The 17,963-nt window shown below is 42.1% G+C and overlaps 1 protein-coding gene across 2 annotated transcripts in view; it reads left to right on the forward strand.

The window, feature by feature from the left end:
• Nucleotides 1–367: 367 nt before the first annotated feature.
• SLC9A7 (solute carrier family 9 member A7) overlaps nt 368–17,963 on the forward strand; it is a 132,053-nt gene continuing 114,457 nt past the window's right edge. Inside the window, exon 1 of one of the 2 annotated variants that reach the window (XM_078065389.1) lies at nt 368–804. In XM_078065389.1, the coding sequence (XP_077921515.1) occupies nt 480–804 (325 nt within the window). In that variant the 5' untranslated portion in view covers nt 368–479. The remainder of the gene's footprint in view (nt 805–17,963) is intronic. The other variant, XM_078065390.1, reaches the window with a different exon arrangement.

Here is a 17,963-nt window from a genome sequence, read left to right on the forward strand (position 1 = left end):
GGTGGCCCCAGAGACAGGATCCGAGATCCCCCAGCGCGCGAATCCAAGCTGACGCTCCTGCCAGGCACCGGCGACCTCTGGCGTCGCGATTAGGAAGCGGGCCCCGCGACCCCAGACGGCCCGGCCAGGTACGCCGGGACCCGGCGAGGAGCGCAGGCAGGCCCGGGGCTGACGGCCGCTCCCCCTGAGTCGGAGGGCCCCCGCCGCGTGGGCTTCGGCGGCCGGGAGCGCGGTCCGCACTGCGCCGCGCGGCTGGGGGCCGAACAGGTGCGCGGGCGGGGGGCGGTGCTTGGCGATCCTGCGCACTGCGCGCGCCCCTCCTCCACGCGGCTCCCGGCGCAGCCCCGGCCCGGCGCGCGCGGGGGGAGGAGCTGCGGCGGCAGCGGCCACCCGGGCAGGTCGGCGGCGCCGCGGGAACCCGCCGACGGCGCGGGCTGCTGGTTCCCCGCGCGCAGGAGGCGCGGGCGGCCCTGGGGACCATGGAGCCTGGTGACGCGGCGCGCCTCGGCCCGGGACGGGCGGCCCGGGCGCTGCCACCGCGGCTGCTGCTGCTGCCGCTGCTACCGCTGCTGCTGGGTCGGGGGCTGCGCGCCGCGGCCGCGGCCTCCTCTGGGGCGGCGGCCGAGGACAGCAGCGCCATGGAGGAGCTCGCCACGGAGAAGGAGGCGGAGGAGAGCCACCGGCAAGACAGCGTGAGCCTGCTCACCTTCATCCTGCTGCTCACGCTCACCATCCTCACCATCTGGCTCTTCAAGCACCGCCGGGTGCGCTTTCTGCACGAGACGGGGCTGGCCATGATCTATGGTGAGCACCCCCTACCGCGCCCACCACCCCGACACCCCTCCGGCCGCCCGGCCGCTGCGCTCCCCCGGACCCCGCCCCGCTCTGCGCTGCGCTCCCCCTTCACTTGCCAACGTGTTTCTTTTCCGTTTCCCGCTGCCGCGGGGTTGGTTCCCAAGGTCAACTGTCTGCATTTTCTGGCTTTCTCTTACCGTTAAAAAGAATTCCAGCCCATTTCGACGTTTCTTAATTGGGGAGCCAGGAAAATGAAAGGCACAGAGGTGGCCTGGTTCTGTCCGCCGGGTTCTGTTTTGCGCCCCCCCACCCCCCCGCATCGCGCTTCCGCACCCGCCCCCCGTCCCCACCTCCGCCCTAGTTCAGCTCAACAGGGTCTGTGTGCCGCGGCGGGTGACTACCCTGGGGACCGCGTCACCCCAAGAAGCAGGCCACAGTGAGGGTGGGGGCGAGGGCTTAGGGTTTCTGGGCTTGGGTATGGGCGGCCGGGGCCTGATGGATGCCATACATCCATGGTCAACCTGGGTGAGCGCCCACTTCTGAGATCTATGTTCTCGGGTGTCTTGTTAATAAAGTCGGAGCCTGAAGCGCTGTGATAGGTGAGCGTGGTCCCGGATCCAGAGTGGTCCACCGCCGTGATCGGGCCTAGTCGGGTATATGGGCACGCCTCCCGCTCTTCTGTCCAGGTGGGACGTTATACCCAGGTACTTGGCTTCTCCAAGGGAAGAGGAGCTTTTGTGTTCTTCAGATTTTAACATGGACGTGACTTTGAAGATCCGTTTATAAGTGGATGAAGAGGAAAAGTAGTGAGTGGTTTTAACTCCGGAGTCAGCCGTTCTTTTGTTGTGAAGGGTGGGCTGATGCCACCTTCCTTTTCTGGATTTAATGACACACGCTGTGTTCCGCGCAGAGTGGTCAGCACAAATCTTCCGTTATTACATGGATGTCAGTTAGCTATAATCTGAATCATCCCTCTCGCCACACACCCCCCCTCCCATTATGACTCCAAAGTAGAAACAGGTATTCTCTTTTTGAATTGAATTCAGCGGAGTTAAGGCCCAGGTGGGCATCCTCATATGGGAAATAGATGAGCCCACCTCATGACTATTCCCAGTAGGGAACGTTTTACTTCATCACTTTTACTGGAGGGATCTCTCCATTCAATTTCCATTCAGGGTTCCCTGATAAAGGATGGAAAGCAGAAACCTGAATCTTTAATGTGAAAATTACCCTTGGCCCTGGGCCTTGCTTCTCGGGTCTCTTGATCGGTGGTTGACAGCCCAGGCTCATGGCCTCCAAGGTTACAAAGTGCTGTCAGGATTCCTCTAGTTTTAAAGAGGTAGAGACCTAAACAGATCTGTCACTGAAACAGGACCAGGTCTAAGACTGAGTTTGGTTATTGCAAATTACAGATGTGAATTCAAACTTTGGCCTCGATACCTGGCCACTCTTGAGCTCTGTGGTTTGTGTCAGTGGGTGACAAATGACTCATGCCAAGGCTGCAGGTAAGCTAGGAGGCCTACTGAGCAGCTAGCAGGGTAGGGAGTTGAAGCATGTTGTCATTTCAGGTGGCTGACTATGAGAAAATGCAAATGAAGATTACCCTTCTATACCTATAGATAACCATGAAAATATTTTTATTTTATAGCCTCTAGATCCATTTCATTAAAGCACAGTGTGGAATACTTCTAGAAGGTAGACTGGACAGGCTCATAAATACACGTTCGAGTGCATGGAAAATGAAGATTTAAAAATATTTTTTTTCTGAGGGAGTACTCCATGTTCTTAGGAGCTCAGTCACCTTTATCTTAAGGCCTACAAACAGTAGTGGAATTTTCCTGTGCTGATTATGTACTTTTTAAACTCATCTCAATCTTTTAGTCATTGGGGCCCTGCTGCAGTGTACCGTGTCATTTTGTGGTACTGAAATCTGGTTTGATTGATGATTGTTCAGAAAAGGCAACATCATCTCATAACATTCTGTGTCATTTTCGGTTTTAGTGTTACTTTGAAATATACTAAGAAATTTAGTTTGTCAATATGCAATGTCCGAGGTTCTGCCAGATATTAATATTTTGATGTGAATATTTTGCCTGTAACTGTGAAAACAGTTCTCTGTCTCATGGATATCTAGTCTTCTGTTTTAGCGCACACACACCCTTCATTTGAATTCTAATGTCATTTGATTAGCTATAATTATTCATTATTTCTTGGGGGCTATCAGGATAGGGATTCTGATTTTTAAAAATTCAGTATGAAAATCTTTGAACACTTAAGCGAATATAGTACAGATTTTCAGGACTTCTCTTTGTTAATAATAGTAAGAAAACAGATTTCATTTCTTGATATCAGTAGAGGAAGTGAGTAATTGTCCTGCTGCCTCTGAGTAATAAAGGACAAAAAGACCTAAGGAAACATTTGTTAAGTATCTGCTGGGTGTCGGGTGCCCAACTTAATTTCTGGAGGTAAACAATTTCATTTTTAAATGTTGGTAAGTTTTTATGAGTGAAGAGTTCAACTGCAAGTTTCAAAACTCCTTGAAATTTAAAAAAATGTTAATTTCTGCCCCTTTAAAAATATTTAAGTGGCGCTTCAATCTGCAAGGGAAAGCTTTAATATTTATAATAAGTTATGATAAGTAACTATATAGCCATATTAAAATAAATTGTGATTATATAAGTTTGCTGGTATAAAATATCTCTGGAAGGACAGTCAGTAGACTAGTAACATTGGCTTTTTTTTTGCTGGAGAGGAACTAGGTGGGCTGTGACATGAGGTGGGAGGGAAACATCACCATATACCCTTCTGTGCTTTCTGATTTTTGAATTATGGAAGCCAAATTACCTCTTGGTGTGTCCTTGCCTCCATTCTGTGGCATTTGTGATGGCATTTTAAGATGCTCCTCAAATCCAGTTTGATGCCCACTTCTCCCCCATTTTAAACTATATTATGTTATCCATTTTCTGTGACCTTTCAACTGTTGATTGTACCCATGGAACTTCTGGAGCCCTGTGCCTGGAATGGAGACCAAACAGGAAAGGGGAAAGAGATTTTCCTTCCTTTCCCTCCGTCCTTTTTATTTCACTATCCCCGGCGAAGAGTTGGTGTTTTACTAGGAGTGACGCACACCGAGAGATCCCATCTTAAGCGCTTGCTTAGATGCAGAGGACCCAAGGACAGTAAGAGATACACTGTGAATGCTCAACATTTAAATGGCAAGGGACAGTTATAAGCACTCCTCCCTGACAACAGACCCAGGTAGCTGTAAGGGCCGGTGACCACAGACCAGAATCTCCTCCAGGGACGTTGAAAGCAGCGCCCCCCCCCCCCCCCCCCCCCCCCCGCCCTGTGATGGGAGCTGCGCACAGCAGTGGACCGGGAGCTTACCTGGCAACCTGTTTCGTCAGGGCAGGGAGTTCCCAGCTGTCTGCCCCTGTACGTGACTAAGTGCCCTCCGAAAGTTCCTGGGCCCAGCAAATCTGTGCAGCAGAAATAGCAGGTGTTGGAGGCAGGGAAAGGTGGTATCAATGGACTGTGTCAGTTCACTGTGGTTCTCTCTCGTGTGTGCGCTAGTCCCACTTTCCCCGTACTGTTTTTGTGACAGCTGATACAGGTCCAAAATACCTCGCTTGGCCCTGGCAGCCCACCACCTGCTTCTCGCTTCCTCCACGCCTATCAGCTTTCCAAGTATGTGTTGGTCAGCCCCTCCGGGTCCCGCGGACCGTGGGCTCCTTGTTGCTTTGTCGGGGCTGAATTGCTAAACGCGGCCCGAGAGGGGGTTCACAGGGGAAATATGGCCCTTTGAAGTAGCATACAGTGAACATTTGGGCCTCTGTGTGAGCGAACATTTTGGAGCCACCCTATTAACCAAGGTTAATTGGGAGCCCTCTTTTTTGTTTTTTTAAGAGCCCCTCACTTTGGCCCCAGTTTGGGGCAGCTCGTTTTGGCACCACATCCCTTGGGTTCAGATGCTGGCTCTGTTACTTATAAAGCTGCATAACATTGGGTAAGCTCTCTGAGCCCCGCTTTCCTCTTTTCAAAAAACGGGGACAGTGTCACTCACCTCACAGGATTAGTGTATTATTGAGATGTTGTAAAGCTCAAGTGCAGTGACTGATAAACACTTGGTAAGTACTAGTTCTCATTCTCACTTTAGACTTTGTGATTCTTTGGCCAGCTTTGCTACTCGAGGCTCATTCAGTAAAGGTCTGCTGTAATTTAAAAATGCATCAGCATTCAGTTAGTGGGGATGAGCGGCACTGACTTTTTTTGGGGGGTGGGGTGGGGTGGGCTATTTGTTAATACCTAGAAAAAATTTACAACATACCTACCCTACTCTTTTAGCCAGCAGTCTCAATTCTTGGACTGTGTCCTTCAAAATACTTATACTAGCACGTTACATAGATGGCAATATTTGTTGTCCCAGAAGCAAGGGGCAATACTCAAGAAGGGACTGGTTAAGTTACAGCGCATTCCTGCCAAGGAATACTATGCAGCTGGTAAAAAAGAGGTGTGCAGCCACCCACACACGCCGTTGTGGGGAGAAACAACAAGGCGCAGAATAGTCTGCATAGTATCATCTCATTTATTCTTTAAAAATTATGTAAAGTATGCACATAAACATGTGCGCACATTTATATATGATTTATGCTTCTCTGGAAGCAGATACAAACTTACTTAGCAGTGGTTATCCTGCTGTTGTAGAACCATTTGTTGGGAGAGTGGGAGGGGAGGTGTTACTTTTTTCCCTTTGTACTCTTCTGAATGGCTTGAAATTTCTATGACACACATTACTTTTGCAATGGAAACTTTGTTGAAAAATAAAGCAACTTTCATGTAGCAAAAAATACATTAAAACTAAGAGAACACAGGTGTTAGCACTTTCCTTGGATATTAAGATGTTCTTTTTAAAGGAATGTCTAGGCATAAAGAAAACTTGCAGTTATTTAAAAATAGTAAATGGAAGTAAAATGAATCTTAAAATGAGAAAGTGACATTTCCTGAAAGTGTTTCTTAGAACTTTCAGAAGGTAATCTTTTTGGAATGATGTTAAGTCGAAAATCACCATTTCACAACCCTCAGTGATGGAGACAAGGATTTTCAATGAATTCCAAAGCCGTAGGTGAGAGGTTGTTGGGGTACATGGTACTTAAACGGTGCCGAGGATCGCGCCACAGATCACTTGCCTCTCGCAGAGGAAAGAAGGTATCTTTATGGTGGAGAGGTCCAGCAGTCACCATCTTATATCCAAGTCCTCAAATTTATCCTTGCTCCTTGTGGAACTAACTATCTAGTAGTACATGCCTCCTGCTGAGATGCGGTAGGAAGCATATGGCTTCACCTATGTGGTATTCATCCTCCAGATGTTTTATTTGAATTGAATTGAGGTTTTAGGCACATCTTCCAGTTTACAGGAAATACAGGGGATAGAGAAACAAGCTATCAAATACCATGTGAAAACAATTAGACATATCCAAAACACAGGGTAACCTACAAGACCATCGTCCTGGTTTCTTCAAGAAGTCTGTCAAGGGAAACAAAAAGACAGGTTAAGTGTCTGTTATGGACTGAATTGTACCTCCCAAGATTCATTTGTTGAAGTCCTAATCCCTAAGGTGATGCTGTTTGGAAGTGGGGTTTGGGGGAGGTAATTAGGTTTAGATGAGCTCACGAGGGTGGAGCCTCTATGATGGGATTAGTGCCCCTCTAAGAAGAGGAAGAGACCAAAGCTCCCTGTCTCTCTGTCATGTGAGGATACAGGGAGAAGGCAGCCATCCACAAAGCTGGGAAGAGGGCTCTAATCAGACACTGAATCTGCCAGCACCTTGATCTTGAACTCCCCAGCCTCCAAAACCGTGAGAAATAAATGTTGGTTGTTTAAACCACCCAGTCTACGGTATTTTGTTCTAGCAGCCTGAGCAGACTAAGCCAGTGTTCTAAGCTAATGGAGACCAAAGAAGCATACGCAGTCATAGCACAGGAAACTTGACTGGTTCCTGGTTCATGGAACTAAGCTATAAAATGTTTTGGGGACAATCAGGGATGTTTGAATACCGGCTTGATGTTAGATGACATCAGGGAATTACTGTTCTTTTCCTTAGGTGAGATAATTGAGGTTATACAGGAGAATGTACATATTAATTGGAGTTGTAAGCTAAAGTATTCAGGGGTCAAATGTATGAGTCCTAACGCAGCTTACTTTCAAAAAGTTCAGTCAAAAAAAAAAAAATACACACACCACGTATATCTAGGTGGTGGGTGAAAGGGTGTGCTCTTTATTCATCTTTCAACTTTTTCGTATGTTTTGAAAATTTTATTTATATAGAAGATTGGGGAAGATGTTAACCTCCCTGTTAACCTGTTAGCTGGTAACCTGTTAAACTTCCTCCCTGAAAGGACGTATACAACCTGTTATTCTCCTTAAATGCTGACATTGAGTAATGCTGTTTGACATTAGTTTATAGGAGCTGATGTGAGGCTTTCATGACTTGAGAATCAGTAACGCCTTCTTAATTTTAATTTTTTGGTTTGATTTTAAAGCTCACATATCTTTTGAAAAATTGCCTCTATTCCACTTGCAAGAGAATAGGTGTTAGGAGGCTTTTCTCTTTTGGTTAAAGCATGCTACTTGGCTTTTCATCAGTGTGGATATTTGTATTAAGGTAATGCTGGCTGTTAAAACAGACCAGCCCCAAATTTCAGTGGCCTAACATAAGAAAAGTTCATTTGTAACTCATGTCATGGGCCAGTGCAAGAGCCATGTGCTCACTCAGGGACCAGGTGCCTTCCATCCTGTGGCTTCCACATCCCTTAGGGCCTTGGAACCCTCCCTCCCCAGCCAGTGAATGAGGAAAGGAAAAGAGGATCACATGGGGAAGAGTTTGTGCTAAGCCTAAAAGTGTTGCACATCACTTTGCCTGCTTCTGTTGGACAGAACTTGGTCATGAGGCCACATCTAACTGGAATGGAGGCAGGGAAATATAGTCTAGCTGGAGGCAGAGGAACAGGTTTGGAGAGCAGCTAAGCCGATCTCTGATGCAGTATTTGATGAATCCTTTGTCACACATAATCCAGAAAAGAGAAGTTGTGGGATTTGCATGCGGTTTTGTTGTTGTTCATGAGAAACTAAATTTTGTAAGTAATCCAGTTTGAGGACAGTATATTCATCTGGAGTTTGTGAAGTTGTTTCGATACACTTGTCAGCATCACCCGGGAGCTTGTTAGAACTAGCGGGTCTGGCCGCAGACTTAAGTATCTCGGAGTGGGACTCACAAATCTGTGTTTCAGTACATTAGCAGGTTTTTTTTTTTATTAAGATTTTATTTATTTATTTATTTATTTATTTATTTATTTATTTAGAGCGAGTATGAGCAGGGGGAGGGGCAAAGGGAGTGCTCCAGAGGGAATATGTAGCAGACTCTGTGCTGAGCACGGAGCCCGAGGTGGGGACTGATCTCACAATTCTGAGATCATGACCTGAGCCGAAATCAAGAGTCAGGTGCTTAACCGACTGAGCCACCCGGGTGCCCCTAGTAGGGTTGTGGTGTTTTTGTTTTTGTTTTTTAAGTTGAAATTTGAAACTCATTGCTGTAGAATATTTGTTTTCACCCTTTAAATATATTCACCATGTTGCTTGTAATTAAATAATTGTAGAAAAACAGCAACTGGTTTTTGAGTACCTGCTATGACAGCCAGGCACTGTGTTAAGTATTTTGCATACTTCAAGCCATTTAACCTTCACATCAAATGTATGAAGACTGTATCGTTGGTCCCATTTTGCCAAATGAAGAAATTGAAAGTTAGGTTTAGCAGCACATTTATTTAGGGCCATATGTCTGAGATTGGTAAGTGGGAGTCTACTAAATGATGAGATCAATATGGTTCAGGATGTGTTTGGCCAGGAGAGAGCAGAATCTGAATCCTGCCCCTATGACCGGGTTCCAGGGGGTCTCCGAGGGAAATCTATGCCCAGAGTATAAGTTAAAGCAAAGTGTTCCTTTTTATTATTTGCTGGGGCTTTGGCTCCAAACTCCAATGTACCACTGCAAGGAGTGAGGCTGGCCAATTTGGAAGACTGGATTTTCCTACGCTACATTGGCCTCGGGCCCTTGGATCCAAGTAGAGCCAAAATACCTGTTTGTTTTCATCCCAAAGGTGTTATGCACTGATTGGTTGGGCCTCCCCTAATTCATATATTGAAATCCTAAGCCCTAGTGTGATAGTATTAGGAGCAATGGCCTTTGGGAAGTAATTATGTCATGAAGATGGAGCCCTCATGAATGAGATTCGTGCCCTGATAGAAGAGACCCAGAGAGCTCTCTTTCCACCATGTGTGTATGCAATGAGAAGTCAGCAATCTGCATCCCAGAAGGAGAACTTCCCTAGACCTGATCATTCTCCTACCCTGATCTTGCACTTTCAGCCTCCAGAACTGTGAGAAAAAGAAATGTCTGTGGTGTATAAGCCACCCAGTCTCTGGTACTTTGTTAGAGCTGGCCTGACCAAGACAATATGGCAGAAGGCTACCAGTTGTTACCGGGGAAAACCCAGAGAAACCATCAAAGGATGTTCAGAGTGGCTGTGTCAGGCCTTCTCAGGTGGGAGCAGGTGCTTAAAAGCTTTCTAATCTCTAGACGTCACTATCGCAGAGGTGGGGAGGCAGGTGGAGTTTGGCCTGTCGAGCTCCCAGGTTTCCCTGCTCTTCCTATGCTGGTTCTCCCAGGCATGTCATTGTCTCGATGTCGAGAGCGCTTCCGAAATCCATGAGAACATCAGCCTGAATGGCAGTGTAGGCAGGCATATCCATCTTTTGTTTACTGCTCTCTTCTGTCTCTAGAATAGTGCCAGACACATAGTAGGTGCCATGGAAATATTTGCTTAATGGATTCTATTTTGTCTAACAAAAATAAGGTGCTGGTAACACTGCTTAGCATTAAAGATCCTTCCTTCAAGTTCTCATGCCTCAGATTCACGCTGGCTGTGAAGTTTCTGAGAAGGAAAACTGTATGTGTGAAAACATCTGCCTGAATCACAGCAAGCTGTTTCAGGAAGGAGAACGAAGGGATAAGTGAGTATACGTTTGCAAAAAATTGTGTATTTAGCTGATAAGCCACATGGTGGTTTTTAAATTTTTTTATTGTGGCAAAATAATGTAGCAAAATTTTCCATTTTTACCATTTTTAACTGTACAATTCACTAGCATTAATGGCATTTGTAAAATTGTGTGACCATCACACCACTATTTCCAAAAAAATTTTTTTATCACTTCAAACTCTGTACCCATTAAAACAATAATGCCCCATTCCTTCCTCCCCCGACTCCCTGATACCCTCTAATCTACTTTCTGTCTCTACAAATTTGCCTATTCTAGATATTTCATAAGAGTATTCATACACTTTGAGTCCTGACTTATTTGAATCTGACTCTTTCACTTGGCACAACATTTTCAAGGTTCATCCGTGTCATTGCATGTATGTGAACTTCATTCCTTTCTATGGCTGAGTAATATTCCATTCCGCATTTTATTTATCCATTTATCAGTTCCTGGACACTTGGGTTGTTTCCACCTTTTGGCTATTATGAATAATGCTGCTGTGATACGCAAGTATCTGTTTGGGCCCCTGTTTTCAGTTCTTTTGAGTATATACCTGGGAGTAAAATTGCTGGGTCATATGGTGATTCTATGTTTAACTTTCTCAGGAACTGCCAAACTATTTTCCACAGCAGCTGCAGTATTTTACATTCCCACCACAAGAGTTCCAGTCTCTCCACATCCTCTCCAATACTTGTTATTTTCTGTTGTTGTTTTTTGTATCCATCCTAGTACTTGTGAAGTGGTAGCTCATTATGGTTTTGGTTTTCATTTTCCTATTGACTAAGGATGTGGAGCATCTTTTCATGTGCTTATTGGCTGTTTGTACATCTTCTTTGGAGAAATGTTCATTCAGGTCGTCTGCCCATTTTTAAATTGGGTTGTCTCTTGTTGTTGTTGAGTTGTAGGAGTTCTTTATGTATTCTGGATGTTAATCTCTTATTAGATATATGATTTGTAAATACTTTCTCCTAGTTCATGTTGCCTTTTTACTCTATGATAGTGTCCTTTGATGCACAAAAGGCTTTAATTTTGATGAAGTTAACTTTATTTTTTTTTCTTTTGTTGCCTATGCTTTTGGTATCCTATCCAAGAAATCTTTGCAAATCCAATGCCATAAAGTTTTCTCTTTGTGTTTTCTTTGAAGAACTTTATAGTTTTAGCTCTTAAATTTGGGTTTTTGGTCTCTATTAATTTTTATATATGGTATAAGGTAAGGGTCCAAATTTATTTTTTTTTTTGTATGTGGATGTTCAGTTATACCAGCACCATTTGTTGAAGAAACTGTCCCTTCCTCATTGAATGGTTTTGGCACCCTTGTCAAAAATCAGTAGACCATAGATATGAAGGCACATTTCTAGGCTCTCAATTCTATTCCATTGGTCTATATGTCTATCCTTATACTAGTATCACACCGTTTTGATTATTGTAGCTTTGTAGTGAGTTTTGAAATTAGGAAGTGTGAGTCCTCCAACTTTGTTCTTTTTCAGGATTATTTTGGCTCTTTGAAGTTCCTTAATTTTCAATAAAAGTTTTAGGATGAGTTTTTTCATTTCTGCCATTGAGATTTTTTTTAAAGATTTTATTTATTTGAGAGAGACAGAAAGTGAGAGAGAGAGAGAGAGAGAGAGAGCACAAGCAGGGTGAAGGGAAGAGGGAGAAGCTGAGCAGGGAGCCCCACGTGGGACTCAATCCTGGGACTCCGGGATCATGACCTGAGCCAAAGGCAGACGATTAACTGACTGAGCCACCCAGGCACCCTGCCATTGAGATTTTGATAGAGATTGCATTGAGTCTATATATTGCTTTGGGTAGTATTGTCATCTTAATGATTTTAAGTCTTCCGGTCCATGAACATGGATATCTTTTCATTTATTTAGGTCTTTAATTTCTTTCAGCAATGTTTTGTAGTTCAGTGTACAACTCTTGCACCTCCTTGGTTAAATTTATTTTCAAATATTCCTTTTTATGCTATTGTAAATGAAATTGTTTTCTTAAGTTCCTTTTCAGATTGTTCATTGCTAGTGTATAGAAATATGACTGATTTTTTTGGTGTTGATTTTGTATCCTGCAACTTTGTTGAATTTGTTTATTTTCTCTAACAGTTTTTTTGATTCTTTAGAGTTTTATATGTATAAGATCATGTCATCTGCAAATGCAGATAGTTTTACTTCTTCCTTTCTAATTTGGATGCTTTTTATTTCCCTTTCTTGCTTAATTGTTCTGGTTAGAACTTCCAGTCCTGTGTTGAATAGAAGTGATGAAAGTGGGCATCCTTGTCTTCATCCTGATCTGAGGGGAAAGGGTTTCAGTTTTTCACCATTGAGTATGATGTTAGATGTGGTTTTTTCACATATGGCCTTTATCACTTTGAGCAAGTTCCTTTTTTTTAAAAGATTTTATTTATTTGTCAGAGAGAGCATGCGTGCGCATGTACAAGCTGGGGGAGGGGCAGGCAGAGGGAGAAGCAGGCTCCCCGCTGAGCAAGGAGCCCAAGGCGGGACTCAATCCCAGGACCCCAGGATCATGACCCAAGCCAAAGGCAGATGCTCAACAGACTGAGCCACCCAGGCATCCCTGAGGAAGTTCCTTTTTATATCTAGTTTACTGTTTTTTGGTTTTTTTTTTTTATCATGACAAGGTATTCTTTTTGTCAAATGCTTTTTCTACATCAATTGAGGTGATTATGTGGGTTTTTTTCTTCATTCTGTTGATGTGGTATATTACACTGATTGACCTTCATATATTGAGCCACCTTGCATTCCTGGGATAAATTACATTTGATCATGGTGTATAATTCTTTTAAAGTGCTGCTGAATCTGGTTAGCCAGTATTTTGTGGAGGATTTTTGCATCTGTATTTATAAGGACTGTTGGTCTGTAGTTTTCTGTTCTTGTCGTGTATTTGGCCTTGATATCAGGGTAATGCTGGCTTTATAGAGTCAGGAAGTATTTGCTCTGCTTCAATTTTTTGGAAGAGTATGAGAAGGATTGTTGTTAGTTCTTCTTTAAATGTTTGGTAAAATTAACCAATAAAGCTATGTGGTCCTGGGCTTTTCTCTGTTGGGAAGTTTTTGATTACTGATTCACTCTCCTTATTGTTATAGGTCTATTCGGAATTTCTGTTTCTCCTTGAGTCAGTTTTGATAGTTTGTGCGTTTGTAGGAATGTGTGAATTTCACCCACGTTACCCAATTTGTTGGTGTACAGTTATTCATAGTATTCTCTTATAATCTTTTTAACTTCTGTAAAGTTGATAGTAATGTCCCCTTTTTCATTTCTGATGTTATTAATTTGAGTCTTCTTTTTTTCTTAGTTACCCTAGCTACAGTTTGTCAGTTTTGTTGATCTTTTCAAAGAACCAACTTTTGGTTTTGTTGATTTTTTTCTTCTGTTCTTTATTTTATTTATCTCCTCTCTAATCTTTTCATTTCCTTCCTTATTCTAGCTTTGGGTTTGGTTTGCTCTTCTTTTTTTTTTTTAGGTTTCTTCAGGTATACAGTTAAGTTACTGATTTGAGATCTTTTCTTCTTTTTTAATGTAGACACTTACAGCTAAGAATTTCTCTCTGAGCACTGTTTTTGCTGCATCTGATAACTTTTGGTACATTGTTGTTTTCATTTTTCCCAAATTATTTTCTAATTTCCTTTATGATTTCTTCTTTGACTTATTGGTTAAGAGTGCATTGTTTAATTTCCACACATTTGTGAGTTTTCCAGTTTTCCTTCTGTTACTGATTTCTAGTTCATCCCATTGTGATTAGAAAAGACACTTTGTATATTTTTAGTCTCTTTAAATTTATTAGGACTTGTTTTGTGACCTAAGTTATGGTCTGTCCTGGAGAATGTTACATATGTACTTGAGAAGAATGTGTACTCTGCTCTTGGCGGGCAGAGTGCTCTGTATGTGTCTGTTTGGTCCAGTGGTTTATAGTATTCTTCAAGTCCTCTAGTTCTTTATTGATTTTCTGTCTGGTTTTTCTATATATTATTGATAGTTATTGAAGTTTCCACCTATTATTTTTTTTAAAGATTTTATTTATTTGACAGAGAGAGAGAGAGAGCGAGAGCAGGAACACAAGCAGGGGGAGTAGGAGAGGGAGAAGCAGGCTTCCCGCTGAGCAGGGAGCCCGATGCAGGGCTCGATCCCAGGACCCTGAGGATCATGACCCGAGCCAAAGGCAGATGCTCAACGACTGAGCCACCCAGGCGCCCCTCCACCTATTATTATAGAACTATTTCTTCCTTTAGTTCTGTCAGATTTTGCTTCGTATATTTCAGGGGTCCATTTTTAGGTATGTATATGTTTATAATTGCTGTACCTTCTTGATGGATTGAACATTTTATCAATATGTATCTTTCTTTGTCCATTGTAATACTTTTTTAACTTAAAATCTATTTTGTCAGGTAATATAGCCACCCCACTTCCCTTGTGGTTGCTATTTGCATAGGCTATTTTTTTAACCATCTTTTTACTTTTAACCTCTTTGTGTCTTTGTATTTAAAGTGATTCTCTTGTAGACAGCATGTAGATGGTTCTTGTGTTTTTACCCATTCTGTCAATCTCTGACTTTTAATTGTAAAGCTGAATTTATTAACATTTAAAGTAATTACTAATAAGGCTGGACTCACTTCTGCCATGTTGCTATTTGCTTTCTATATGTCTTATGTGGTTTTTGTTCCTCAGTTTCTCCATTACTGCCTTTTTTGTATTTAGTTGATTTTTTATAGTGTATGGTTTTGATCCTCTTCTTTCCTTTTCTGTATATTGTTATTTTCTTGCTGGTTATCTTGGAGATTTCCCTTAACATGTTAAACTTTTAGTAATGTATTTTGAATAGTACCAACTTAGTTTCAGTAGTATACACACTCTGCTCCTATACATCTCTCTTCCTTTAGGGAAAGGAATAATATTGTTATTGTCAAAATTACATATTTATACATTGTCTGTTAACATAGATTTATAATTATTATCTCAAATTGCCTTTTTAATCATATAAAAAAAGAAGAGTTATAAACCAAAAGTTTTTTACATTTACTTGTGTTACCAGTGTTCTTTATTTTTTCATATGGCTTCGAGTTACTGTCTGGTGTCCATTCATGTCAGCCTGAAGTACTCCTTAAGCATTTCTTATAGGTCAGGTCTACTCATAAGGAACTCCATTAGCTTTTGTTTATCTGAAAATGTCTTAATTTCTCCTTCATTCTAGAAAAATAGCTTTTTACCAGGTACAAAATTCTTGGTTGACAATTTTTTTTTTCAACAGTTTAAATATGTTATTTCACTTTTCTTCTAACCTCCAAGGTTTCTGCTGAGAAATCAGATTTCATTTTCTTGAGGATCCCTTGTATGTGACAAGTCACTTCTCTTTGCTTCTTTCAAGATTTTCTTTGTCTTTACCTTTCAACAGTTCCATTATAGTGTGTCTCAGTGTGCATCTTTTGAGTTTATCCTGCTTGGAGATCGTTGAGCTTCTTGAATGTGTAGATTAATGCATTTTATCAAATTTGGGAAGTTTTCAGGCATTATTTCTTCAAATATTCTTTCCAATCCTTTCTCGATCTCTTCTTCTGGGACTTCCATAATGCATTATTGGTCCTCTTGTTGGTGTCCCACAGGTCCCTTAGGCTGTGTTCACTTTTCTTCATTATTTTTACTTTCTGCTCCTCAGACTTGATAATTGCAATTGTCCTATCTTCACATTTGCTAATTCTGTCTTCTGCCTGCTCAAATATGCCATTGAGCCCCTCTAGTCAGTTTTTTATTTCAATTATTGTACTTTTCAGCTCCAGAATTCTAATGCTTCCTTTTTATAATTTCTGTCTCCTTATTGTATTCTCATTTTGTTTCTACATCATTTTTCTGGTTTCCTTTATTTCATTGTTCATGGTTTCCTTAGCTCTTTAAGCATATTTCAGATAGTTGATTTAAAGTTTTATCTATTATGTCCAGTATCTCAGCCTTCTCAGGAAGGAGATTTTGCTTGGTTGCTGTAAACCTTTGGGTTTTTTCCAGAATTCTGGAAAAGTTGGTTCTGACAGTTTCTGCTTATTTTTTGATGTTTCTGTGAGGAACCGGAGTTTGTGGCTACCTACTCCATCATTTTGCTGACATTCCTCACCACACTGTGCTTCTAAGAAATTAGATTCTATATATTTTCAGAGACACTGTGATCTCTGGGGGAAAAACAGTGTTAAGTCTTGTGTTTTGTTAAATTTGTGTACCATGTTACTAAGAGAGTAAAAGTCCTGAAGTAGTCCTTTAAATTTTATTGTGGGCTCCTATCACATGCTTTTGCTAAGAAGCCAGAAAGAGAAAATTCTAATTAGGGTGTAAGTGATCATACATAGAGTTTAAGTTTATACTCAACAAATCTCTTCTTTACCCACCCCCAGCTACCTCTAAAACACATTTTGGGTAAAGACACATTTATCTCAAACTGTCTTGGGTTATTAAAAAAGTTGATTCACAGATAACTTTGTGTTGAGTGGAAAACTAAGTGTAGCAGAGACTCCAGGTACCTCCCAATAATCATTCTCCCTTTCATCTTTCTAACAGGACCATGAGTTTTAGCCCAGCATATTTCTATGCAATGAAAGCGCTGTATTTCCTGGCCTCTCTCATAGTTAGGTGTGGTCATATGACCAACTTCTGGCTGAAGACTGGAAGTGCTGTGTGGGATTTGTGCAAAGTATCTATAAAAGGAAGAGAATGTACCCTTCTTCTGCCACACCTTCTGTTTTCTTGAATGTGAATGTTATGGCTAGAGCTCCAGCAGCCGTATTGGATCCAGAGGTAACTTTGGGAATGGAAGACACTTCTAGCAATACAGTAAGATAGGTGGAGCTGGGATCTCTGAGAGCATAGAGCTGCCATGCTAGACTTGGACTGAATACTTCCAGACACCTTACAAGTGAGAGAGAAATAGGTGTTTGTTATTTGCTGCTGAATCTAATTGTAACTTTTACACCAGGCTCTGAGTTCCACTTGAAACTCGAGTGTGATATACGGGGCTGTTTTGCGGACCTGATGCGGATGTTCATGACTACAACGGATAAGACACTGCTTGGGATTCTAGAGGAGGCCAAAGAATAGGCAGTACAGGTCCAGAGAAAGGGTTTGAAGAAAGAGTTAAAATTTAAAGTATTATTTATATTTGGTAACTGCTTGGGCATCCAATGACTGCCCACACATTTGGTGATTTGCTAGAAAGACTCATGGGATTCAGAGATATATATAGTCAGAGCTATGATTTATTACAGTGAAGAATAAATGGCAGGATAAGCAAGGGAAAAAGATGTATTGGATGGAGTCTGGAAGACTCTAGATGTGGGCTTCCAAAGTTTTCTCTTAGAGGATTCGGGGTAGGGTTTCACAGAACAAGCTTCCTCCTCCAGCAGTTAAATACAGCTGCACGTGCACCGCGTTTCTGCCTAGGGAAGCTTGTTTAAGACTCCGACTTTTTTTAGTAAGGGCTGATCAGGACTCTTACTGAAATTTCTGACTCCCAGAAGGAAAGCGGGTGTTTGCCATAAATCACATTTGCAAAAACAACTTAGCCGGGCTGGTATGGCAGAATTCAGTGTCCTAGGCACACAAAACAACCTTATCAATTGACATCGGGAGTATTCTACACACCAAGTTCAAACGGGCTATTGCAAGGATCAATCATGCAAGCTGGCCCTCCTAGAGATCACAGCATCAGGCCTATCATGTTAACCTTTTCCTGCAGAATAACATGTGGTGTCAAGTGACTGTAGCTTTTTGTGTTCCTGAGGTTTCTTTAGCTTCATCCACACTCTTTTATTTTTAAAATCATTAGTTTTTTAGATTTATTACTTTTGTGTGTGGATGTATGTGTAAATGTCTTTATTTCACCTTCATTTTGAAAGATGTTTTTGCTGGGTAGAGAATTCTAGATTCATTTTTTTGTTTGTTTGTTTTTCTCCTGTCTCCATTTCCTGCTCCATCATCTTTTTGCTTATATTGTTTCTGATGAGAGATGTGATGTCAGCTTTGTCTTTGTTCCTGTGTATGTAACACGTCTTTCTCCTCTGGTTACTTTTAAGATTTTCTGT

The sequence above is a fragment of the Halichoerus grypus genome, chromosome X (assembly GCF_964656455.1).
Source record: "Halichoerus grypus chromosome X, mHalGry1.hap1.1, whole genome shotgun sequence".
NCBI lineage: Eukaryota > Metazoa > Chordata > Mammalia > Carnivora > Phocidae > Halichoerus > Halichoerus grypus.